At 40.8% G+C, this 10,351-nt stretch overlaps 1 protein-coding gene across 5 annotated transcripts in view; it reads right to left on the bottom strand.

Annotated features, from left to right (window-relative positions):
* The window catches only part of Ltbp1 (latent transforming growth factor beta binding protein 1), a 387,543-nt gene that overhangs the window by 161,830 nt on the left and 215,362 nt on the right, over positions 1–10,351 (bottom strand). For all 5 annotated transcript variants that reach the window (XM_021185976.2, XM_021185979.2, XM_029471038.1 and 2 more), the window contains 2 exons: positions 3,317–3,541; positions 1,379–1,653 (listed from right to left, as the gene is read on the bottom strand). In XM_021185976.2, coding sequence (XP_021041635.1) covers positions 1,379–1,653; positions 3,317–3,541 — 500 coding nt within the window. The remainder of the gene's footprint in view (positions 1–1,378; positions 1,654–3,316; positions 3,542–10,351) is intronic.

Genomic DNA, 10,351 nt, shown 5'->3' with positions numbered 1-10,351 from the left:
TAGCCCTGGCTGTCCTGGAACTCACTTTGTAGACCAGGCTGGCTTCGAACTCAGAAATCCACCTGCCTCTGCCTCCCGAGTGCTGGGATTAAAGGCATGTGCCACCACGCCCGGCGAGCCTGTGATTCTAAACAAGGTCTGTTAATTTCCCATGCTGTCTTTCCGTTCTGCAAGCAGCAACTCCACTCAGATCTATACACTAACTTCCAGCTCTCTAGAAGGCTGATGGTAATCCTATAATAACTTAATATCCTATAATAACAACTTAGTATCTAAAAAGGATTTGAGAGGTAGTTGAGTAAGGAAAACTGGTTCTACAGTTCTATAGTATTTTTCCTTTTCCTTCTTACACCCCACCTCCTACACATTATTTTTGGAATGAAGAACACATCTTCCTTACTCTATTTGGAGAGTATTTAAACCATAACCAAAAGACAGACAGAGGAGCACAGGACAAAGTACATCATTATCACATAGCCCAAAGAAGCAGTTCCAAGTGGTTGGGGAACAGAAACCACAGGCCCATGATTTCAGAGGGAGCAAGGGGGCACATAGGAGTGACTTGATAGAGGAATGGGAATAAGGAAAGTAATATAAGTATAATTTAAATAAAACTCATTGTAAATAAAATAATAATTAGGTAATCTTCACTACATAGATTCAATGAAGAATTTGAAAGGAAATGATCTTTCTCTTGCTTTATGCTATAAGCTAAAGTTATGGTAAATCCAATGATATTTAAAATTCAAATGAAATAATTTCTTTATTGCCATCTTAATTAAAATTTATAAGAAAATGAAAGCTGATATTAATTATTATTACATAGGAGACTCAAAATTGAACTACATTTACCAACATCTAAATTGTCAAAAACATTATACAAGTACATACAAGTATTCTCTAACATCCTTGTATAGTGTATCTCTTGTACCACATCTCATGCTTGGAATGTTTTACACACCTATCATCACAACTAACTATATACGTGTGTGTGTGTGTGTGTGTGTGTGTGTGTGTGTGTACAACAAGTAACCTTGGAGTTCCAGCAACATGTCCAAAAGTTGAATACTTAAAATTATTCTATATATCATATGTCAGCAAGACTTTTCTCCTCGGCAAAGTGCCACAAAATAAATAGGTGTTGTAGATCACATGATCTCATTGGCTCTCGACAATTCTGCCATCCCTGTATAAGACTAGCATAAATGAAAAGCTAATGAATAAGTAGGGCTGTGTTCCAATAAAACTTGATTTGTAAATTCACTATAGCTTGCCAGTCTCGTCTATAGAGACTTCTTTGTACCAAGTCTGAGTTCTTGATAAGATTATGTCCCCATCTATAAAACATTATCAAGACGGCCTGGTCCACACTGCTCACCTGTGATCCAATGGTTTCCTGGAAGCATCGGCCAAGTTGTGTCTTAGCAGCCACGGGATACACATGGGGAATAACCTGCTGGTGGGAGTACGTGGAATGGACTGTCTGGGTCTTCTGGACTGGAAGTCCTTGGTAAGAGACTTGGGACTGGCCTGGTTGGGCTTCCTTCACCTTCTGGCCTCCTGGGCTGTCAATCCTGGAAACCTGGTGTATCTGGACAGAAGCCTCGGGAGGATGTTTCACATGGATATTGACTATGTTGGGGGGGAATTTCACTACAAAGATCAGGAGGACAATTTGTTAATCGTGACGAATTAATGGGAAAGTCGGGATTTTTTAAAACATGAAATGTATTTTATACAAACACACCTACCAATAGACACCACACGGGATAACATATACAAAGAATCTTTTTGTGGCATAGACATCAAAATTCTTGGGAACTTTGTACTCAAACTGACAAGTTTATGCAGTTAAAAAAAACAAACTGTGGACTGATAAGGTGGTTCAGTTGCTAAGGGTGTCTGCCACCAAGTCTGATGACTTGAGTTTGATCCCCAGGATACACGTGGTGGAAGGAGAAAACTGACTTCATAATTGTCCTCTGATCTCTGTGGTACACATACAAGTGCAACCACACACACACACACACACACACAAATACATGCACAAACACACACACACACAGAATGACACAAATGATTATATAATAAAAATTTTAAGTAAAACTACAATATACAAACTTTAAAGTATCTCAAAGTGATATATTTAAAGACAAGAATATTATTTAACTAGGATCACACAATTATGAATTCATAATGCTCTTACCATATGTGAGCCCACCTTACCACATGACAAATGGTTCTAAGAGATTAGTTACTTTTGTATATTCATGAAATTTCTTCTATAGAAACTTCTTTTTTTAATTTTTTTACTTTTTCTTTTCTTTTTTTTAATATTTTTTATTATGTATTTTCCTCAATTACATTTCCAATGCCTATAGAAACTTCTTTTGCATAATTTTGGACTTAGTTTTTTTCCATTAAAAGTAGAGATCCAGTTTCACAAAGCATGCTTCTTTTATCTGTTTGTTTTACATATCTCATATAGATACGCACTTGAATGCTTTCTGGTGACATATTAACGTATGTTTCTTATATGTGTGCCTTTCTACACTTTCCAAGAAAATTTCAGACAAAAAAGTTCATTTTCTGACACAAATATTCAGGGTTTAAAGAGTCAGATCCAGCTGGGCAGTGATGGCTCACACCTTTAATCCCAGCACTTGGAAGGCAGAGGCAGGAGGATTTCTGAGTTCAAGGCCAGCCTGGTCTACAGAGTGAGTTCCAGGACAGTCAGGGCTACACAGAGAAACCCTGTCTCAAAAAACGGAAAAAAAAAAAAAAAAGAGTCAGATCCAGTAACACTTCACTGACCCCCTTTTAAAGTCGTATATTTCTAAGTATGCCAGCTTTGAAAGAATGAATTAGTCACAGAACGTTTGAGCTCCAAGTGACCTAGTTTGCCTTCCCCTACAGATGGACAGACTGAAGCCCAGTGAAGCTAAGTGACTGTGGAGGACTCAAACCAAGTATCTGTCAGCTACAGGATTCATTATTAGGTACGGTGTGGTCCATGGTTTATTGCTGCTGTCAGGGCCTGACCCTGACCTGGTTCCTCTTTCTGTTTCTGACCTGGCACATCCATCACTCCATGGTGCTAGGAGCCACAGAGAAGCAGGCACTTCTTGTGGCTATCAATTTCCAGTGGCTGGTTCACTGTAGCCACATAGGGTGGCCCATATTCGATCTCTACTGCCATTTTCCACACCCTTCTTCTGTTTTAAATCCAGGCCTCGCTACCTGCAGAGACTTCTTTGTGACTCCTACCTGGTGACAGAAGACTGGGTAATGAGCACAATGAGGATGAAAAGCTTACCTTTGACCCCTTGCTGGCTAGTCATGGTTAGAGGCAAGGTATGTGTGGAATGGATGACGTGACTCCCCAATGCCTTGCCCTGCTGCTGGGCATGCTGGTAGAGTTTAGGCATACTGGCACCAAGGACAGGGATCTGGCAAAGCTTTCCTGTGAAATTTGGAGGGCACTGACATTTGTCCCTTGAACTGCACTGGCCACCATTCATACACGGAAGATGGCAAATTACTGAAAAGGAAAAAGAGACAGTGTGGAAAGCTGGTTAGTTTCCCAGAGGTTAAGTAACAATCATCTGGCACCCTCCCTCCACTACCAAACACACATTCTATTAACGGACATTCTGTTTCTTCTTGCATGAACAAGAACAGCCTCTCAGCTTCATTTCTTTCTAGTTTTTATGTTCTTTAAGTGGTGTCCTCCATGACTACATTTGCCAGAATGTTTCTTTACTTCTCAATATAACTATAAGATACTTTGGGACAGCACATACTTTCTTTTTCCTCTATAGAATTCCATCTGCCTAAGGCCGCTAATAGTCTCTCTGTCACTATGTCTGACAGGCAGATATTCCAGTCCACCTAGGTTACTATAGCGTCTTGTTCATCTAACCAATTCCTGATTCCTTCCCTATTCCATCTGCATATCCTTTGCAGATGCTTTCCTTTGCTTGTCCTTCAAAAGCTGCTGCTGCACCCTGTGGTATGGTTCTAAAATCTTCGTGACCAACTCCACATACTCTACTATGATTTCGTCATGTTCTCAAGTGTGGGATTCCTGTTAAAGCATTTTGCTAAACTTCAAATTGTCTACAACCGTGTATCTCCAGGAACACATCCCATACACACCTGTCCATCCCCGACACCCAAACCATCTACAGTTGTGATCATCTCCCTTCTAACAGCCCCAGACCCATGGTCTTTAGCAAAGTGTGGTGGTGTCTCCCTCAACCCACTAATTCAACATCAATTCTAGAATTCCTCTTTTAGTCATTAGAGCCCTGTTGCATCTGCAACCTCATCATTTGTGAGCCAGCCCCAACTCTTACAATATAGCCCACTGAAATTTATTCAGCACAGATAAACTTGCTGTGGAGTCCTCTGCCTGGAATATCTCCTACTCAGCTCCCTTCAGCAGACAGACTTTCTTCTTGTCTTTTAGACTCTGTCCCGTGTCCCACTCTTGCATCTCTGAGCATGCCTTGCCTCTGCTTCCTCAGAAGTACAGTCAGTATCCCTCACGTCACATCTCTGACACTCATCTGACTCTCTCTCTCTCTCTCTCTCTCTCCCCATAAATATATATCCCTCACTAACATTCTGTGAGGCCAGAGAATCAGTCCTGTATGATGTTACCCCTCAGGCCTAAGAGGAAAACTCATAGCTCTGAGTGCCTCCAAAAAGAATCTGGAAAGAGCATATATCTCCAGCTTGACAGCACACCTAGAAGCTCTAGAACAAGAGGAAGCAAATTCGGCCAAGAGGAGTAGACAAGCAGGAAATAATCAAATTCAGTGTTGAAATCAGCCAAATAGAAACAAAAAGAACTATACAAAGAATCAACCAAACCCGGAGCTGGTTCTTTGAGAAAATCAGTAAGATAGACGAACCCTTAGCCAGAATAACTAGAGGGCACAGAGACCGTATTCTAATTAACAAAATCAGAAATGAAAAGGGAGACATAACAACAGAAGCAGAGGAAATCCAAAAAAAAATCATCAGATCCAACTACAAAAGCCTATACTCAATACAACTGGAAAACCTGGATGAAATGGAGAATTTTCTAAACAGATACCAGGTAGCAAAGTTAAATCAGGATCAGATTAACCATCTAAACAGTCCTGTATCCCCTAAAGAAATAGAAACAGTCATTAAGAGTCTCCCAACCAAAAAAAGCCCAGGACCTGATGGGTTTAGTGCAGAGTTCTATCAGACCTTCAAAGAGGACCTAACTCCACTACTCAAACTGTTGCACAAAATAGAAACAGAAGGTACTGTACCCAATTTGTTCTATGAAGCCACAATTACTCTGATACCTAAACCACACAAAGACCCAACAAAGAAAGAGAACTTCAGACCAATTTCCCTTATGAATATCGATGTAAAAATACTCTATGAAATTCCTGAAAACCGAATCCAAGAACACATCAAAAAGATCATCCATCATGATCAAGTAGGCTTCATCCCAGGGATTCAGGGATGGTTCAATATACAGAAATCCATCAACGTAATCCACTATATAAACAAACTTAAAGACAAAAACTACATGATCATCTCATTAGATGCTGAGAAACCATTTGACAAAATCCAACACCCATTCAAGCTAAAAGTCTTGGAAAGATCAGGAATTCAAGGCCCATACCTAGACATAATAAAAGCAATATACAGCAGACCAGAAGCCAACATCAAACTCAATGGAGAGAAACTTGAAGCAATCCCACTAAAATCAGGGACTAGACAAGGCTGCCCACTTTCCCCCTACCTATTCAATATAGTACTCGAAGTCCTAGGCAGAGCAATTAGACAACAAAAGGAGATCAAAGGAATACAAACTGGAAAGGAAGAAGTCAAAATATCACTATTTGCAGATGATATGATAGTATATATAAACTCCACCAGACACCTCCTAAACATGATAAACAACTTCAGTGAAGTAGCTGCATAAAAAATTGACTCAAATAAATCAGTGGCCTTTCTCTACACAAAGGATAAACAGGCTAAGAAAGAAATTAGGAAACAACACCCTTCACAATAGTCACAAATAATGTAAAATACCTTGGTGTGACTCAAACTAAGGAAGTGAATGATCTGTATGATAAAAACTTCTCAAGTCTCTGAAGAAAGAAATCGAAGAAGATCTCAGAAGATGGAAAGATCTCCCATGCTCATGGATTGTCAGGATTAATATACTAAAAATGGTCATCTTACTGAAAGCAATCTACTGATTCAATGCAATCCCCATCAAAATTCCAACTCAATTCTTCAGAGTTAGAAAGGGCAATTTACAAATTCATCTGGAATAACAAAAAACCTAGGATAGTCTTGTGCGCGTCGGACTCGGCCCGCAAGAACAACGCTGCAACAGGATCCTTCTGCACACGTTTATTGGGAGAGCTTGATTGTAGAGGCGAATAGACCCTGAGCCCAGCACTGGTGCTGCTTTATATAGGCCTAGGAGAGGCGTGTCTCATACCCAGATTGGTTGTGCTTGGTTGATGCTTACCACCTCATTTGCATGCCTACATCTGATTGGTTACTTTCTCTCTCATCTGATTGGTCAATTTCTCTCTCATCTGATTGGTCAATTTCTCTCTCATCTGATTGGTCAATTTTGGTTAATTCTCAAAACCTCATCTTGGCAAAAAACTTTCCTGCCTATGTATGCGTGGTGGCCAGCAGAAGCCTGTGCCACTCTGCAACGGCACATGTGGCTTCCCACAGGATAGCAAAAAACGACTCTCAACAATAAAAGAACCTCTGGTGGAATCACCATCCCTGACCTCAAGCTGTACTACAGAGCAATTGTGATAAAAACTGCATGGTAGTGGTACAGCGACTGATAGGTAGATCAGTGGAACAGAACTGAAGACCCAGAAATGAACCCACACACATATGGTCACTTGATCTTTGACAGCGGAGCTAAAACCATCCAGTGGAAAGAAGATAGCATTTTCAACAAATGGTGCTGGCTCAACTGGTGGTTAGCATGTAGAAAAATGTGAATTGATCCATTCTTATCTCCTTATACAAAGCTCAAGCCTAAGTGGATCAAGGAACTCCATATAAAACCAGAGACACTGAAACTTACAGAGTAGAAAGTGGGGAAGAGCCTAGAAGATATGGGCACAGGGGGGAAATTCCTGAACAGAAGCCTCAATGGTTTGTGCTATAAGATCAAGAATCCACAAATGGCTCTCATAAAATTGCAAAGCTTCTGTAAGGCAAAGGACACTGTCAATACAACAAAACAGCAACCAACAGATTGGAAAAAGATCCTTACCAATCCTAAATCTGATAGGTGGCTAATATTCAATATATATAAAGAACTCAAGAAGTTGGACTCCAGAAAACAAAATATCCATATTAAAAAAAATAGGGTACATAGCTAAACAAAGAATTCTCAACTGAGTAATACCAAATGGCTGAGAAGCACCTGAAAAAAAGTTCAACATCCTTAATCATCAGGGAAATGCAAACCAACATGAACCTGAAATTCCACTTCACACCAGTCAGAATGGCTAAGATCAAAAACTCAGGTGACAGGAAATGCTGGTGAGGATGTGGAGAAAGAGGAACACTCCTTCATTGCTGGTGGGATTGCAAGCTGGTACAACCACTCTGGAAATCAGTTTGGCAGTTCCTCAGAAATTTGGACATAGTTCTACTAGAAGATCCCGCAATGCTACTCTTGGGCATATACTCAGTAGATGTTCCAACTTGTAATAAAGACAAATGCTCCACTATGTTCATAGCAGCCTTACTTCTAATAGCAAGAAGCTGGAAAGAACCCAGATGTCCCTCAAGAGAGGAATGGATACAGAAAATATGGTACATTTATTTAATGGGGTACTACTCAGCTATTAAAAACAATGGATTCATGAAATTCTTAGACAAATGGATGGACCTGGAGGATATTATCCTTAGTGAGGTAACCCAATCACAAAAGAACACACATGATATGCACTCATTGATAAATGGATATTAGCCCAGAAGCTCAGAATACCCAAGATACAATTTGTAAAACACATGAAACTCAAGAAGAAGGAAGACCAAAGTGTGCATACTTCAATCCTTCTTAGAAGGGGGAACAAAATACTCATGGAAGGAGTTAGAGACAAAGTTCTGAGCAGAGACTGAAGGAATGGGCATCCAGAAACTGCCCCACAAAGGGATCCATCCCATAAACAACCACCAAACCCAGACACTCATGCAGATGCCAACAGGAGCTTGCTGACAGGAGCTTGATGTAGCTGTCTCCTGAGGGGCTATGCCAGTGCCTTACTAATACAGAAGTGGATGCTTACAGTTATCCATTAGACGGAGGACAGGGTCCACAGTGAAGGAGCTAGAGAAAGTACCCAAGAAGTTGAAGGGGTTTCAGCCCCCCTAGGATGAGCAACAATATTAACTAACCAATAACCCCAGGGCTCCCTGGGACTAAACTATCAATCTAAGAAAACACACACAGGGACTTATGTCTCTAGTTGCATATGTAGCAGTGGATGACCTAGTCAGTCATCAATGGGAGGAGAGACCCTTGGTCCTGTGAAGGTTCTATGCTCTAGTACAGGGGAATGCCTGGGCCAGGAAGCAAGAGTCGGGGAGGGAGGTGGGGAGCAGGAGGAGGGGGAAGAGGATAAGAGATATTTGGAGGAGAAACTAGGAAAGAGGATAATATTTGGAATGTAAATTAAGAAAATATCTAATAAAAATATTTCTTAAAATATAAAATAATAACAATAAAAACCTCTGTTCCATGATTGTAGGAGCCATAGGGCTCAAGAAAAAAAAAAAATGTTAGCCCTCATGCATAGCTCAGAATCTAGCAGAAATGTTTCAAGTCTGAAAATATAAAGAAAAAGATAGTCATAAACACAAAGAAAGCATAACAGATAAAGTTTTGTGCCTACCATTTTGTTAAATACTTCTCTTAGGTTATAAAAGAAGGGTTAGTGAGCCTTTACCCTTCAAGAATTTTACAGCTAGTCAGTGATATTAAATGATGTAGCGTAACTAAAGCCACAAAGAAACAATGACTGTCAAAATGAATAAAATCCTTTGGAACTTCAGAAATAACCAAAAAAGCAGCTCTCAAAATATAGACCTGGGGTGAGATCTTTAGGACTGAGCAAAAATGAGATTACAGACCGTATACTCTAGTGAGACCATCGGTGTAAAGGAAGAGGTAGCTCGTCTGGGAGAGAGTGAGTCAACAAATCTTGTTAAAACCCAGGCTTTTAGAGGAATGGAAGGGATCAGGCAGTAAGCTGGACCGTGAAGGCTTACATCAAACCAAGGGGTTATTAACATGGTATGGGGTTTGGATTTTACTCAGTAATAGACAAGTTATCCTGAGGCTTGAAGCAGAGGATTAGCAAGGTAGCTAGCATGTTCTAGAAAAGTCGATTTGTGGATGTGCTCAGGATTAGTTGAGTGAAGAAGCGATAATTGCCGGGGGGCGGGGGCGGGGGGGCAGAGTGTGGAAACTGTCAGAGGAGCAGATTGAAAACAAGGCTCAGGGCGAGGGCAGCAAGCATCGAAAGGAAGATGAGGTAACGCAATGCTTCTGGGAGGATCAGCAGGATGTGTGCGAAGCAGAGAAGGTGGAGGAGGAAAGTGGTGGAAAACACTACCAGGCCACAGCCCAGAAACCGTGTTCTAGCCCTGTGTTTCAGAAGTCAAACTCTGGGGTCTGGAGAACCCCTGAGTTTCCACTGGCATCCCATCTACTCTGAGAAATCTCAGGCAAAAAAAAAAAAAAAGACGTAATGACTCCAGCAAAGCCAGTAACCTTCTAAATCCCAGTCCGATTCTACCTTTAATTTCAAAGCCATGATTTGGCTCGGCTGATGAGCTCAATGTACCCTGGGTAAAGACAGTCAGCCCCATATTTAAATTACTGATACGATATGCAAATGTCTATGAATAATTCATCACTGGAACACAGGCACTTTTTCCTTATATCTTGCAGGACTTGTATTGACCATAGTGCCTTCAACAACCACCTCAAATGTAAGCTTTGATGCTATCTCCATCGACCAATCACTTCAATAATCGCAGGTAGGTATCCCAACCAGTGGCTAATCCTATCTCTCTTTTCAAGTTCCGTGATGAGTGGGTCTTACACATCTCTTAGTCGGAGCACATTCCTCAAGGCAGGTAGGCCTGCTGCCTCCTAATTACAACGCAATAAAATGAGCGAATGTTTAACCAAAGTAGATAATCAAAAGATGGCACCGACAGCAAGGACTGTGGCATTCTGGGAAGGAGAACTGGCAGGTGCACAGTCAAACGCAGCACTACTTTGTTTTTTTTTTTTTTT

This window comes from Mus caroli, chromosome 17 (genome assembly GCF_900094665.2).
Source record: "Mus caroli chromosome 17, CAROLI_EIJ_v1.1, whole genome shotgun sequence".
NCBI classification, from domain to species: Eukaryota; Metazoa; Chordata; class Mammalia; order Rodentia; family Muridae; genus Mus; species Mus caroli.
Note: the sequence above shows the minus strand (reverse complement) of the source record. Positions and strands in the feature narration are given on the sequence as shown.